The sequence below is a fragment of the Squalius cephalus genome (assembly GCF_949319135.1).
Source record: "Squalius cephalus genome assembly, chromosome: 6".
Taxonomy (NCBI): domain Eukaryota; kingdom Metazoa; phylum Chordata; class Actinopteri; order Cypriniformes; family Leuciscidae; genus Squalius; species Squalius cephalus.
The window spans coordinates 43,701,786-43,717,165 of record NC_137127.1 but is presented as its reverse complement, the minus strand read 5'-3'; the positions used below and the strand labels follow the sequence as shown (position 1 = coordinate 43,717,165).

At 37.4% G+C, this 15,380-nt stretch overlaps 2 protein-coding genes and 1 long non-coding RNA gene across 8 annotated transcripts in view; 1 reads left to right on the top strand and 2 right to left on the bottom strand.

The window, feature by feature from the left end:
* Positions 1-15,380, bottom strand: part of kifc3 (kinesin family member C3) — a 61,876-nt gene that overhangs the window by 40,465 nt on the left and 6,031 nt on the right. For 2 of the 6 annotated variants that reach the window (XM_079874347.1, XM_079874349.1), the window contains exon 1: positions 89-374. The exons of 1 other annotated variant lie outside the window; for it this stretch is intronic. In XM_079874347.1, the coding sequence (XP_079730473.1) occupies positions 89-113 (25 nt within the window). In that variant the 5' untranslated portion in view covers positions 114-374. Of the gene's footprint in view, positions 1-88; positions 380-15,380 lie in introns of those variants that run through there. 3 more of the 6 variants (XM_079874355.1, XM_079874352.1, XM_079874350.1) reach the window with 3 other exon arrangements.
* The window catches only part of cngb1a (cyclic nucleotide gated channel subunit beta 1a), a 33,979-nt gene continuing 21,425 nt past the window's right edge, over positions 2,827-15,380 (bottom strand). Inside the window, exons 20-34 of the mRNA XM_079874338.1 lie at positions 15,152-15,306; positions 14,838-15,053; positions 13,729-13,937; positions 12,531-12,581; positions 12,338-12,424; positions 12,186-12,250; positions 11,951-12,073; positions 11,718-11,859; positions 10,457-10,616; positions 10,279-10,376; positions 8,657-8,740; positions 8,319-8,437; positions 6,838-6,984; positions 6,205-6,373; positions 2,827-3,860 (exon numbers count right to left, since the gene is read on the bottom strand). Coding sequence (XP_079730464.1) covers positions 3,612-3,860; positions 6,205-6,373; positions 6,838-6,984; positions 8,319-8,437; positions 8,657-8,740; positions 10,279-10,376; positions 10,457-10,616; positions 11,718-11,859; positions 11,951-12,073; positions 12,186-12,250; positions 12,338-12,424; positions 12,531-12,581; positions 13,729-13,937; positions 14,838-15,053; positions 15,152-15,306 — 2,074 coding nt within the window. The 3' untranslated portion in view covers positions 2,827-3,611. The remainder of the gene's footprint in view (positions 3,861-6,204; positions 6,374-6,837; positions 6,985-8,318; positions 8,438-8,656; positions 8,741-10,278; positions 10,377-10,456; positions 10,617-11,717; positions 11,860-11,950; positions 12,074-12,185; positions 12,251-12,337; positions 12,425-12,530; positions 12,582-13,728; positions 13,938-14,837; positions 15,054-15,151; positions 15,307-15,380) is intronic.
* LOC307160383 lies at positions 12,015-13,830 on the top strand. Its single transcript, XR_013821537.1, has 4 exons — positions 12,015-12,089; positions 12,214-12,274; positions 12,344-12,449; positions 13,759-13,830. It is a non-coding gene; the product is annotated as an uncharacterized lncRNA (long non-coding RNA).

Here is a 15,380-nt window from a genome sequence, read left to right as displayed (position 1 = left end):
CTGACAGTACTGGCGAAAAAAAACCCAGTAGGCTACCGTGACAGTTGTATTTCATACACGTGTTTTATAAAGTCGCCAATGTTTTCACTACACAGCGCTTTAATATACCTCATAACATTAAAGTATGAAGCATGTGCGGTATAAGTGAAAGAATGTGCTTACGTCTCAGGCCAGCACGCCAAACTCCTTCCTCCGCCCGGTTTCCTCCTTAAGACGTTTCCTTCAAGTTTTATTCCACTCTTTTACCCACTTGTTGAAAAAGCAGTGTTCAGTCTCGCGGTCTGAAGAGCTGAAAGTTTAGTAGTGTCCCGTGAAGTGAAGATAAACACGCCTGAGTGAAACATGCAGCACGAGACGCGCGCCCACAGCTGACTGCAGTGACGCAAACGCTTAACGCTCGCTCCTCCTGTTCATGTAGGAAAAATGACGGCGTTTCCACGCCACCGTTCAGTCTTCATTAACTCAAACTCTCAGTCAGCCCTCCTGTCAATACACACTACTACAAGAACTGTCACTGTAGGTAGGATAAATGTCTTTTATTTAGAAGCTACAAGTAAAATATGTTCAAAGTTGTTTGCATTTTACACATGTGGATACATTTTAAAGAAGCATATTGCTTGCCTCCCTTTTTAATTAGAGTACAGCTTGTGCTTTTACATCTGCTTTAAGATTATAGACAATGCATGGAGTCTTTAACAGCCCCTGCATGATGCTGTAAAGTGTAGGCCTATAGTTGTTCAGCAGTCACTTAACAAACCCAGGATTGTCCCTCAGATTCCTGCCTTTACATATTTCCTGCCTCTGGTCATGTGGAGCAAGAAAGGAACAATGAAAAAAATCCTCATTCTTCCTGTGCTCTTCCTGTCAGTGAGTATGTCTCAGTCTGTGTCTGACTTGGACAAGGGATTTCCAGGAGCATTTAGAGCTGTTACTAGTTCACTTTTTTCTTTCTTTCACATAGCTTATCCTGGTTTTATCAGTTTAAATTCACAGCACCCTCCCAAGACAAAATCTTTACGGGTTGGCCCTCTCTCCTGGGACCAAAAAGTAAGCTACACTGCAAGAGTAGTTAGTTGGTCCCGTCACAGGGCTCAGGCAATCTTGCTTCTGTATAAAAATAGACCAGCTAGCCTATTACATACAATCAACCTAATTCCTGCCTATTCGTCTTCTAACATCTTACAAAGAAATGAGGGCTGTGTGAGACGCAAATGAAGGATTCTCAACAAATACAAATTAAAAGTATGCAGTAACTTTCCATTTATAGATTCTTTTGGTGTCCATTCACCTCAGCATGAACTGACCTGGAAACACTGGGAAATCATTCATAATTGATTAGTACTCATAGTAAAGCACACGGAAATCTCAGCGGGGTATTTTCACCATGTGACTTTCATAAGTCTTTTGAGAGAGAGACAATAACAAATTTGTTCAGCTTTCTGAAAATTCAACAAAGCATGAAAATCCCACCTGCCAATGTAGGGATTAGTTAATGGGAAAATTAATGGGATAATGTTAATGGGATAATCTAATAAAAAGTGACAATTCCGCCATTATTTACTAACCCAAACAGTGTTGGTGATCATTGACTTCTATTGTAAGTAAAAACAAAACAAAAAGGAAAAAAAACAAACACTGATTTCCATTTCTCAAAATATTTTAATGTTTTAATATATCCAAATATTTTAAACTAGCCTACTTTAATGTTCCACAGAAGAAGAAAAAAGTCAAACACGTTTGGAACGACATGAGGCTGAGTAAATGATGCCAGGAATTTCTTTTTTGGTGAATTATACATTCATCATATATATTTTGACTAGAAATAACTGTACAAGGTCATTGTGTAAATGTGTGTACAAGAGCATGTGTACAGAGGGAATCCGCTAAGGCAATAACAGACAGGATGTTGGAATAAATGCAGAGCAGCAGGCAGTCTTGGAGTTAGAGCAGCATGTACTGTGGAAAATAGTCAAGATTACTTTCCATTACACAGGGAGTTCAGCTGACCCTAATGGCCCTTCAGTCCTAAACATCTATCATAGTCCTTAAAGGGAAGTAAAGGTGATGTGTGTCATTTTCCCATGTTGAAATACTACAGGTGAGCAAACAGGTTCATTCCACTGACAAATGTGAACACTGTGGAGATTTCAAAACATTACTGCCTCAACCAATGAGTTTATCTGTCCGATGGCAGTTAGGAGGAGAGTTTAAGTAATGTTGGCGGGTGTGGCAAGCAGTGCGGGGCCGAGAGCCGTGGGAACTTGCACTGTCGTCATTCGCGACCGATGTGGCGCTCAATAGCACTCGCTCCAACGGCTTTGCTCCGTTCCCACGGCTCTAGGCCCCGCTCTGCTTGCCACAGGGGTTTATTCCAGAAAGCAGGTTATGTCACATACACGGGTACGTTTACAGATAAGTAAACATATAACCTCAACTCTTGGTTCCAAAAACTGAGGTAACTTTCAGGGTTAGTTTACTTCAGAGGTATTCAATACATGCATGCCTAATTGATGAGGCTTCAGTTGGCATGACAGAATTCACACAATATTATATAGTCATAATTTTTTTTTAATTATATCATAAAGCAATGTTTATATGAACTTTATTCTCTATTTTATTTTATTACTCTAATTTTACTGTTTTATTCTCATATCACGCATCGTGGATCTGCATTCAACAGGTTTTCTATATAATGTAATTCTATAATATAAAAATATAAAAAAATAAATATACATATAAAAAATACATATGGGACAAATTTGGAAGCAAAATGACTAAACATAAATTCATACAGCCATATTATCTTTGCAAGCACTGTTTTTTGTTCAATCAGTCTTTCTTTTTTAATTAATAAATTTAGCATCAATTAAACAAAATAATTCTTGTTTACAGTAACAAAAACACTGAATAAAGATTAGAACATGATCATAAAAAATGATTGCAGAACCGCTCACCTCTGCAGACTGATTTAGGTGTTGGTAGTGTTGCATAATTCACAGTCCGAGGACGTGAACAGCTACGATTAGACATCACATGCCTACGGTAATAACGACATGGCGTGAACGCAGCATAAAGCATGCTTTTTGTTAGCATCCATTTCCTTGGTGACTTTGATACATTTATTTGTGATTTCCTTGGTGAACATACTTTGATTTGACTGAACTTACTCCTGGACAAGATTTTAGAACCGATAACCGAATAAGAAAGGTGAGGGTTAATCAACCGAGAGTTCTGGGTTTATATGACAGTAAGTTTACCCTTCTTTCTGGAATACTCCCCAGAAGCTCACTTCACCTTCATAGAATAATATAATACAGTAGTGTGGTTCGGCCATGTATCGGCTTCAATATGTTTCAAATACCTCAAAACCTTTGTCTTATGATGAGGTTACTAGAAGAACCATTAACAGCCCTTAGAGTTACAGCAGGAACTTATAGGTTCCTCAGGGAAGTCTTGAAAACATGTTTGGCATTACCTTGTTGAAAAGCATGTGTAGGAATTTCACCAACACACTAATACAGAAAGCATGAGAAGGGCCGTATGCACTGTGCTTTTCTTCAGGCTTTCTACCCTATCCCTACTCTCCTCTGTCCTTACCCTCTTCTTTTTTCTCACTTGTCTTCAGTTTTGCTCGGCTCTTCCTCCACTTCCGCCCCCTCTGCATGACCGACCTCCACGGAGAGGATCTCCTCTCCCTCAATGCGGGGAGTCATGCGGATGATCATGGTGCTGTCAGTGGTCTCTGATACCATGTCATCATCATCTGGTACGCGAGGCCGGGGAACGGGCGAACGTCGGTGCATGGGGGAGGGAGGGGGCACTGGACCTGTGGAGGTCATGCCGGAGCCAGAAGTGGACGGCTGAGAGAGAAAGAGAGGATAGACAAAAGAAGTAAGGGGCATGACGGGTCAAATATCTACACATATCTTTATTTTTGTAATGACAGTAGATTAAAATTATTCAAAATGGCTTTTTAGCCAGGGGTGGAGGGTTATGGGAAATAAAGATGACTAAGGGCTTTTCCGGCTTCTGTACTGTACACAAGCTTGAGTTATTGTGTTCCAAAATTGTTGCTTTCTCTGTGCTGCTGCAAGGGGGCGCTATAGCGTGCATTAGTATAAAACATCTTCTTCTACAGTAGGGTAACCAGACTTTCCCATCTTTCCTGGGGACAGTTCTGGCATGGCATGGAAATCACATACTTCCCTACTATATAGTGGGCGAAAAACAGTATGTGACAAAAGTATGTCTGAATTCACAGTACTCTTAAAAGAGTAGGCAAAAATTTCCCGGATGCCCTACTTCTTCCAGTGAGATTCTGAAGTGTGCATGTGATGGACACTTTACTATCCCATGAGGCTATGGGACAGGATTTGTGAATCCACTGACCCTGGTAGGTCACGTGATAAGGGCAACATTGTGAATGTCGTACGTCCAGATTACATTCATACTACACACATTCATACTATATAGAGTGTACTTTTTTAGTGATCATTAAGTAATTACTTATTCAAAATTAGTACCCAATCAAGAGAGTATGCGATTTCGGACACAGCCCTGGTTTTTGGCGTCCTGTCCCAGACTAGTGTTGTCCATGGAAATGTGCTATTTTATAGCACGTTCAAAACAACACAAAAACAGTGCAAAAAAGCACGATTTCCAGAGCGATTATAGTGATTATTTTTACACAACAGATCGGGCTGCAATCTACATTGATGAAGAACTTAAATTGGATGAGAGCAGAGCACTTTTATTATCAATTATAAAGACCCACCATTTTTGGTTTCAAGGTTACATACTACATAACTAATCATGTTAAATTAAGTAATACTGTTTGTATGCACTAAATAACAGTGCCTGAACAAGGGTGCGGGATTGTTTTGCACACAATTTTAAATGTTCTTGAGAGTTCAGCCGTCACAACATACAGTACTAGTACATGTAATTAAACATGTGAAAATTACATGTAGTAATTTTCCAACACACACATCTTAACTATACCACGTGGGTGAAAGATATGAATAATACCAAAAAAAAATCAACTAAACAACACGTGCAACAGTTGAATGACAAGAAAGCACATAGTTTGTGTTAAAAATGTCCCTAAAGTCAAAGGGAATAGCTTTGTGGGAAGCGCACCGACATGTTGCGCGATTGCGCTTAGGGCCACTTCGCTTCCTGGCTGTTATCTCATCTCAATAAAAATGGCAAAAATAAATCTATAAAAAGCCCTAAAATGCAAAATAATAAACCTAATTAAGAAGAGAAAAAATATCAATTTCCAAAAGCACAAACATAAAATATTTAAAAAGTTGATTACTGTATACAGTATATTCAGTTTGTGAAAATGGAAAAATCTTTTTTTTTTTTCGAAAATGTGAAAAAGGTTTTTGTAAAGATGCTTCAGGTTGGTTATAAATGGTCTCCAGACACTTGAGAACCAATGACGTTTGATGTCGTTGATGTATCACAATGCATCTAAGGCCCTGTTTACACCTGGTCTTAAGAAGTGTTTTGGTCGATCGGATCACAAGCGGACGATGCTAAATACAGGTGTAAATGGGGTCCAAAACATTTTGAGCTAGTCCACGTTCAACCACTTCCAGAGGTAGTGGAAAACGCATTCGACCAGATTGCTTTCATAGTGTAGATGCTCATGTGATCGAATGCGTTTGAACAGCTGCAAAATACTACTGACCTAATGTGCGATAGCCAGACAGGATTTAAACTTTGATGGTTGGAGACCCAAGTTTGGTTTGAAGACGAAAAACATACCAAGCACAATGTTCTCTCACCATACCTGATTTCTAACACACACTCACAGTGCTCGGCGCGGTCTTGTGGCAATCAGAGCATAAACGAAAGCTGCTGCTTTTCGTATGTTTTTTCCGTATTCTCCGGGCATGCTCATATGTAAATTGCACAAGCTTAATTCTGAAAAAAAAAACCCATATATTTACCCGCATAAACCCTCCCCATTGTGGACAACCAGGTGTAAACGGGAATGTGTCTCCCTCATCTACTTGTGATCCGATCGACCAAAACGCATCTTAATACCAGATGTAAACAGGCCCTAAAGGCACCATATCTGATTTTAGGAGGACAATATTTTTAGTTATTAGTGATTTGTTTTTCAACCAGAGCTGTTGTCTGGCTTCAGAGTATGTTTCTGGCCTAAAGCATCTAAACAGAGGGTGTAAATACCTCTAGAGTTGCTCCCTTATATGACTCCTTCAGCTTGGAAAACGTTTGTCCTTTGGCAACCTCCAGGGCAGCCTTGAAGAGTTTGGGTGTCTCTGGCCGCTCGCCGATGACCTCACCCTTCACTTTAACCTTCTCCTCTTCAGGCTTCTTATCTTTGGTCAACATTTTCCTATGGAAGGAGACAAACTCATTAGGATGGCCAGACGTTGAGTTGTAAACTAGCATGTGCATCGCTGAGACTGTAACAGGAAGTGGAGCTGCATAGGGTTTGACGATCTCAAGCCCTTACATAACATCATTCAACACACATGCACAGTAAATTGGTCCCACGGGTGAACAGATCATGTGACTCAACAGATCATGCTTTTTCATTATCTCAATAACCTCCAAACTAACAAAATCAAACACTAATTCCTTCCATTAAAGAGAAATGAGGGGAGAAGGACGGAGAGAGAAAGAGTTGCAGTATGAGGAGAAAAACAGACGATATCTAGCAAACATGGCACTAGGAGATCTGTGAGTGTGATAGAGGGGTAAATGGCTCAGACCACGGCGCTGGGTGAAGTGTGTGTGTGTGTGTGTGTAAGGATTGCTGGGGCTCTTGGTTGAGGTTTTGAACTCTGATCCCCTCACTTGGCCTTCTTTCGCAGTAGCTTCTGGGACTCGGGATAGTGTATTAAGATGTCTGCCAGGTCCTTCTTATCCAAGATGAAGAGGTTAGCAAAGCCATGGGCCTTTACGTTAGCTGTTCGTCGGTTTCCACCACTACCCGCCAGCAAACTGATGGAGTGGACACACACACACAAAAAACAGTCTGTTTGGCATTTCACACATAACAAATTGTTACACTGCGTGGCTACATTATAGGGCTGGGTATTGATACAGATTTTATGATTTGATTACGAATTGCAAGCTCTTGATTTGTTTGCATTTGGATTTCGATTTGATTCAACATCTATTTATTCTAATCTAGTCTAATCTAAAGCTGTAAACTGTACAGGGAACATTGTCAGTTGGTACATTACTGTAATATAAAAGGTTAAAGGGTTAGTTCACCCAAAAATTAAAATTCTGTCAATAATTTCTCACCCTCATGTTGTTCCAAACCCGTAAGACTTTCATTATCTTCAGAACACAAATGAAGATCTTTTTGATGAAATCGGAGAGCTTTCTGTCCCTCCATTGACAGCTACACAATTACACTTCGACGAGATTGTAAAAACTCATCCATATGAATCGAGCGGTTTAGTCCAAATTTTCTGAAGAGACTCGATCACTTTATATGATGAACAGGTTTAATTTAGGCTTTTATTCACATTTAAAAATTGATCAGCAAACATAAACAGAAGCTCAACTGAACCTGCTTGATGCGCGGTTCTTGCAGAAGCTCAAAGGTGATGCGTAACATGAGAATGAACCTCATTGGTGAGGAACAGCAAACATGCTTGAACTTTCGATTACAACAACTGATGTGTGAGTTGATGAATGTTTATATGTGAATAAAAGCCTAAATTCAATCTGTTCAATATATAAAGCAATCGAGTCTCTTTAGACAATTTGGACTAAACCGCTCAATTCATATGGATTAGTTTTACAATCTCTTTATGAACTTTTTGAAGCATCAAAGCGGTAGTTGCGTAGCTGTCAACGGAGGGACAGAAAGCTCTCAGATTTCATCAAAAATATCTTAATTTGTGTTCTGAAGATGAATGAAATGGTTTGGAACGACATGAGGATGAGTAATTAACAACATTGTTGGGGGAACTATCCCTTTAAAGTTAACAAAAGAGTCAATTCAAATTCAACAAAATTCCACATTTTCATAGATTTTGTTGAATTTGTTGAAAAAACTAATTCAATTGCGATTAATCTTTAGATATAATAATCCGACACAGTTGTAAACATTTAAATTATGCATAAGGCAGTTTTGGGTGAACTACCTTTAACATGGATGAGCAAATTGCATTGTAAGACACAATATTCTTTCCCGTGAGGTCACATATGATTTTAATCAGTTGGCAAAAATATAAACTGACCTGATCAGTGCAATTTAAGTTCTGCCCAAACTGTCTCACAAGAGGTGTAAAGGGTCTCCAATAATGATCATCACTCACCTAATTTCCCCGAACACAGAGCCAGCTCTCAGAGTCACAAACACTATATTCCCATCAGGCCCTCCAACCACCTGCACTTCTCCAGCTTTGATGATGTACATCTCTCGACCGATCTCACCCTGACCACCAGAGCCGAGCGGGACAAGAGTCAGTTCAAAACGCTAACAGATAAAAGGCTCTTTCATGGTGGCTGTTTGATGTGACCTTTACTAAGACAACCTTCAAATATACTGGCCATATACTGAGATTATTTAGGTTTTAAAATGTTTTTGCAAGCCAGCAGCAAAGCACATATACAGCACAGTAAAAATAATAATAATAAGTCCCGTATTGCTTACTTTTTTACAAACATAATCTCCAGGAAGGTACACCACAGATTTCAGCCTGTTGAGCATGTCAAAGATCATCTGTCTGTCACATCCCTGGAATGAACAGGAGACGAAGACTTTAATATTAACAACAGCTTTCACAACCCGTTCAGTGACAAACAAAATGAGTTAATCCATTGGGAACTGATTGGATGGTGAGAAGTGATCTCTATATGACAGATGTTTGGAGAGGAGGAGTTTCAGAGGTGGAGCAAGTTATTACATTTGATAAAGAATTACAAAGATAAAAAGAATGTAATGGTAAAATGTGTACAAGGACAGAGCTGGAGTGTCCCAGCTAACAGGGTACGTTCTCAGAACTTTGGCAAGGTTCTCTCAAAGTTATGAACAAACGCTCTTCTAGTAATGTTAATAGAACATTTGTTCAGAGTTATATGGCATTTATATATATATATTCTTTTTTTCTTACTTTTTTTTCTTTTTTTCTTTTTCTGAATCGCTTTAGATGGATGTTCGTCTAACATTTATAGAAATGTTCCTACTTTTTTCAGAATGTTCAGAGAGCATTCAAAAGTAACATTCCTATAGTATTTGCAAAATTATGAAGCTGAATATTCCCTTAATGTTCGCATAATGAAGGAAAACGTTTTTGAAACATTTAAAAATCTGGCCATTTTGAACGTTCAGAGAACATTCAGAAATAACATTTTCATAACTTAATGAAAATCATTAATCATGTTTTATCAATGTAGAACATATATTGTTAGCTTGTGTGTATTAAGAAAGTAAATAATAGAGGTGTAACCACTGATCTACAGTGCTATGCATAAGTTTAGACACCCATGCTAAAGTTGACTAAAAAGAGGAATAAAAAATCATCTTTTGGAAATTGAACTTAATGCCTTAATTTAAAAAATTTGGAAAAATCCAACCTTTAAGGACACCAATTTTCTTTGTGAATGAATAATGTATCGTAAATAAATAAATGTTCTTCCTTAAAATACAGGGTGCATAAGTTTGGACACCCCTATGTTAAATTCCCATAGAGCCAGGCAGATTTTTATTTTTAAGTATTTTTTTTTTTTTTTTTTAGGATACTATGCATCCTGATAAAGTTCCCTTGGCCTTTGGAATTAAAATAGCCCCACATCATCACATAGCCTTCACCATACCTAGAGATTGGCATGGAGTACTTTTCATAAGATCATCTCTCAATGCAAATCAAACTAGCTATTAGGCTAACTGAAATAAAACCATGCCAATCTCTAGGTATGGTGAAGGCTATGTGATGATGTGGGGCTATTTTAATTCCAAAGGCCAAGGGAACTTTATCAGGATGCATAGTATCCTAAAAAAATAAATAAAAAAAAATACTTAAAAATAAAAATCTGCCTGCCTCTATGGGAATTTAACATAGGGGTGTCCAAACTTATGCATGTATATTAAGGAAGAACATTTATTTATCGTAATCATAATCATATCAAAGCATGTTTTGATAAAATATTGTATGGCTGGTTAAGAGAATCAATGTCGGATTGTGTGACAGAGATGAAACATCTGATTTACACCACTAGTAAATTGGGTGAATTCATGAAAGAAAGATTAGAGTGAATGAGGTAATAGATACTCACCTGAAAGAGCGCCACTTTACTGACAATGCTGTAGTTTACGTCTGCTGCGATGTCTAGACGCATCTTATCTGGAAGCTGTACAAGTAACTCCTGTTCATCTGAAGACGAACGGATCATAAAACACAGCCAAAACATACTTGACACATGTAAAGGTCAAGTGCAATCGGGTTCTGCTTACCCAGCATGCCTTGCGACTTCCAGGTGTAGTCGTACCAGGTCTTCACTCGGTTCTGGACCACACGGGGGATCCTGTAGGAGGTCATGTATTTGACGGTGCTGTCCACACAGTGTCTGTAGTACGCCTCACCTGCAGTGGCGGCTCCAACTACATCTCTCATCTATGCGGACACACACAACACAGAGGGAAAACATTACACTGCATGGAGCTTCACGATTTGATCTTTTTTAAAGTGGCATACACACGTTTTAAAGTTTTCTGTTGATGATATGAAAAACAGCCATATTAATCTAGAAGGTGAATTTCACAAAAACATGTCTAGGATGTATTTCAGCTTAAAAAAGGGTAAAAATAAGAAATTACAAATAGAAATAATAGTTAGTCCAGTAATATGGACGGTAAAAAAAAAATTCTCCTTGGATATATAGTCATTTTAGTATCACTGAGATACTATTACAGGTTTTTTATTTATCATATTTATTTGTCATATTTTTAATTATTTTTGTATTTATATTCATGGTTTTCATTTGAGTTGTATTAAGTATATATACATTTTGTTGTGTGTTTTCGTCATTTTAATTAGTTTTTGTAATACTTATATAGTTTTTATGAATTTTATTTCAGATTTAGATATTTTAATACATCACTTTAACAAAATGAAAATGAGAAATGCTGCCTTGGCAACTGTCTGAAATTTAATATTAATGGTTTATTTCATTTCAGTTAAAGTTAATTTTATTCAACTAATGAAAGTTTTTTATGGTTTTAGTTTTAGTTAACTATAATAACTCTGATTAGATAATACAATAATCTGCAATCGCACATGAGGTATAAATTGCATAAAAATGCATTTAATGAGATTTTTTTTAAGAATTGTGAAAATAATGAAAATATTTTGACTTTATAGTCTTAAAATCAGTCTTATATACTTTATGCAGAATAAAAACACTTTTTACTTTAGAGTGAAATATTGTCACGTATGCTCTTTTTGGTTTAGTTTCTTTCTATGCTCCCGTTTTCCGTAGTTCCTTGTTAATCTCCTTGTTAATCTCACCTGTTCTGTTTCAGTCAGTCATCCTCTGTATATTTAAGCCCTGCGTTTCCAGCTATCTCCTGAGTTTTTTTGGTTGTGGATTTATTGATAAAAGACTTTCTCTACTCCTTTGTGGTGAGCATCATTACAGCCACTGTGACAAATATGACCTTGACATGTTTTTGACAACAAGTGAGATTCAACCAGAAGTTCTGTCATGTATCTTACCTGACCGATCATGATAGAGAAAGCAAAGACTCCCACGAAGTAGTTGACCAGTTGGAAGACGATTTCAAAGACAGTGGTGGGATCAGGCAAACCTCCGATGGTGATCAGAGTCTTCACAGCAAAGTAGTAGCAGCGAATATAACTGTAGGACACAAACACAGACTCGTTATTTTACATTATCTACACTGTGCACAACACACTACTCAGTAAAGCATTGACATGGATAAGGTCACCTGTTTCCTTTGCCATTATAGACCCATTTAGTAGAACCCAGTCCTTCATAGTCAGATCCCCAATAGAAGATACAGGCATTACAGTGCAGAGAGTACAGCAGGTACGCACTCGTACGGATCACCCTGGAATCACACAGCAGTGATTAATAAAATCTTCATTATTTGGGTGAACTGTCCCTTTAAAAGGTATTCGCTTTGTGTTACGGTGACCTCTAGCTGTGGCCTCTGGTCTTACCTGTAAATGTACGCTTTGCTCATCACAGCCTCCAGACGATCATTAAACTCAAAGAATGCATTGTACTGCAAAATGGACACAGAATAAGTGTGAGTACAGGGATATTTGTGTGTGACAGTGGGAAGAGATTAGGGACGGCATGTTTGTTTTACCTTTAGAAGGCGAGGAAACCGCAGGAGTGATTTGACGCCTGTGAAGACGTACAGGACATCCAGTGGAAAGAGACTGATCACATCCATCTGAAACATCCAGCATACACTGAAGGTTAGGATGCTTTAATAACACACTGAAGTCATTTGTTCAGTGTCAATGCATAGAGTTTGTACAAAATAAAGAGAAAATTACCTTAAATCGCTCTGTTTGCATGTAGTTCTCTCTCATGTCTTTTTTGTCACACTTAGAAAGACAAAACATAAAGCAGGCAAACATCAGCAAAGTAAAAGAAACAGTGGCCTATGAATGTCATTGCATTAGACAACAAAATATTAAACCTAGTGACGTTTATTTAAAAAACCCAGAGCAAGCACAATTTCAAGCAAAACAATTCACAAAAAGAAATTACTTAGGCTGAAATCATTAAACTATGGAAGCTTCCGCCACTGAATATAATAAGGACGATATTCCTGCAATTGTGAGTTTATATCTCGCAATACTGACTATTTCCTCAGAATTTCGAGTTTATATCCCGCAATTCTGACTTTATTTCTCAGAATTGTGAGATATAACTCACAATTGCATGTAACGTCTGAGAAAAAAAGAAAACTCACGATTCTGACTTTTATATCGTATAATTCTGACTTTATTTCTCAGAATTTGCCAGAGGTTCCCTCAAAATTTTCCTATGGATTTTAATAATGTTTTTTTTTTGTTTTTTTAATAAGTAAAATAAGGTTGGTGGTATTTAGGGATTTAGGGCCTACTAACAGGATTTCTGTTTTGTCACTATTCAGTTTTAAGAAGCTTTGATCCACACTTTGAGATCTAGTAGACAGGAAGTGATGGAAGGGGAAGGGAAAGCAGTATTAGGGTGAAAGATAAGATAAGATTTGTGTATCATCAGAGTAACCATGGAAATTAAGACCATGACGCTGGATGATCAAACCAAGAGGAAGCATTTAGATTAGAAATAGAAGTGGACCAAGAACGGATCCTTGAGGTACACCACAGATTTTTTTTTAAATTTTTAATTAAAACTATTTTATTTTATTTTTTTAGAAAAATGTCATCTCACAATTCTGACTTTTTTCTTGCAATTCTATTTTTATAACTTGAAATTGCAGTTTATATACAGCATTTTTTTTCAAGATATTCAGATGTGAGGTTTAAACTCGCAATTGCGAGCTATAAAGGTCAAATTGCGAGATATAAACTCGCAACTCTGAGAACAATTGTAAGAATTGTGAGACATACTGTAAACTCACAATTGCGAGGAAAAAAAAGGCAGAACTGTGAGATAAAAAGTCGCAATTACCTTTTTTTATTCCGTGGCGGAAACAAGCTTTCATATAAAACAATAGATATGCTGTTCAAAACTCTTGCTCACCACAATGTCCCCTCCTCTCACAAACTGCAGTCTGGGCTGAAAGACCACGATGTCAAGAATGTAAATGCCGTCACAGAGGTAGTCCATCAGCAGCCACCAGTGAACGTTCTCAGAGGTCTGATACGGGAAAGTGCAGCGCACAGGGATCAGCCAAACATTCCAGTTCCACGCAAACGTCACAAAGAACAGCCACACCACGTAGATCAAATCTGTGAAAGAATCAATCAGCATAGTTGCATTTCCAGTATGTCGTTTTAAAGAGGTCATTTCATACAGTAACTGTTTCTAACATTTTTTTTATTAAGTCCACTTAATAATTAATATCCCTTGAGGAAGAAAGTGTGCTTCATTTTTAATATTGAATGCAAAAACTGTAAAAACTGTACTTGCAGATAATATAGTATTATTGCAATAAAAGGCCACTCAAGTGTACAGTTTCCTGAATGTTTCTTACACACACTTAGACTTGTGCCAAATTAAAAGTTTTACTTATAAGTACATTTTAAATAATTATGTTTTAATCTTTAGTCATTTTGAAGTACACTTATTCTTAAAGTACTGTATACCATATTTACCATAAATGCTTTTCAGTACATTCGGCAGTAAACAATAACAATATTTTGAAGACAGTAGAAGTAATTATATGTAAGAACTTACACATAAAGTGTACTTAAGCCCTACTTAAGTGGGTCAAAAAAAGTTCTCTCAAGTTCAACTAACTGCACTTAATATAAATTTAAACTATAATACATTTTCATTTAATTGTAAATAACATACAATTACTGTGTCCAAAAACATTACATTCAGTTTACACTTAAGAATATTCTTTTAAAGTACATTATTTCCATAATAAGTAATCTTTTTAAAAGTATGATAGAGTGTACTTCTTTTTCACAGGGTATTAGTAAAGGTAAAGTGTTTGGATCTTTGTTTTTAATATAAATTTAATATTTATTTAATTATATATATATATATATATATATATAAAAATTAACAAATTTAAATTTCCCATGATATGACATGTAAATAAGGTAGTTTATTTCTATAATAATTATTATAACAATGGCCCATTGTGATCCATAGAGCTTTCAGCTGGTTGTAGATCTCACCTGTGAAGGGATCAATGCTGGACGGGAAACGGTACTCCAGTATAACTCTCAGCCAATCAGGGATCTCGGGTATTTTCAACTGAGGAACTGGGAACTTGTATCCCATAAACTCATAGATTTGCACCTCCTCTTCAGCCTCCTCATCAGCCTCTTTCTTTTCCTCTGGAGGAGGGGGTGGAGGAGGAGGCGGGGCGTCGGCAGGCTTTTTGGCAGGAGCTAGGGTTCAAATATCAAAGGTGAAGGAAGTATCTATCTTTGACATTACATTACTGAACTAATACAGTAAAATAAAGAGTAAATTCAAGTCGACTCACATGCTGTAGGGCTTTCCTCATCAGAGTCGTCTGGATCAGTCAGTTTCTCTCTTACACGAACTGTTCGCCCCTTAAACAGCTTGACCAGCTCCTGCAGTCGCTCATTCACAACTATACTTGTTTGACTGGCCGCAGACATGGGCCGCTCAAGGCCTCTACAGGAAAAGACAACATATTGGAGAAAGTCATGTCACATAGTCTAAGTCTAAGTCTAAGCAATGGTTAGACT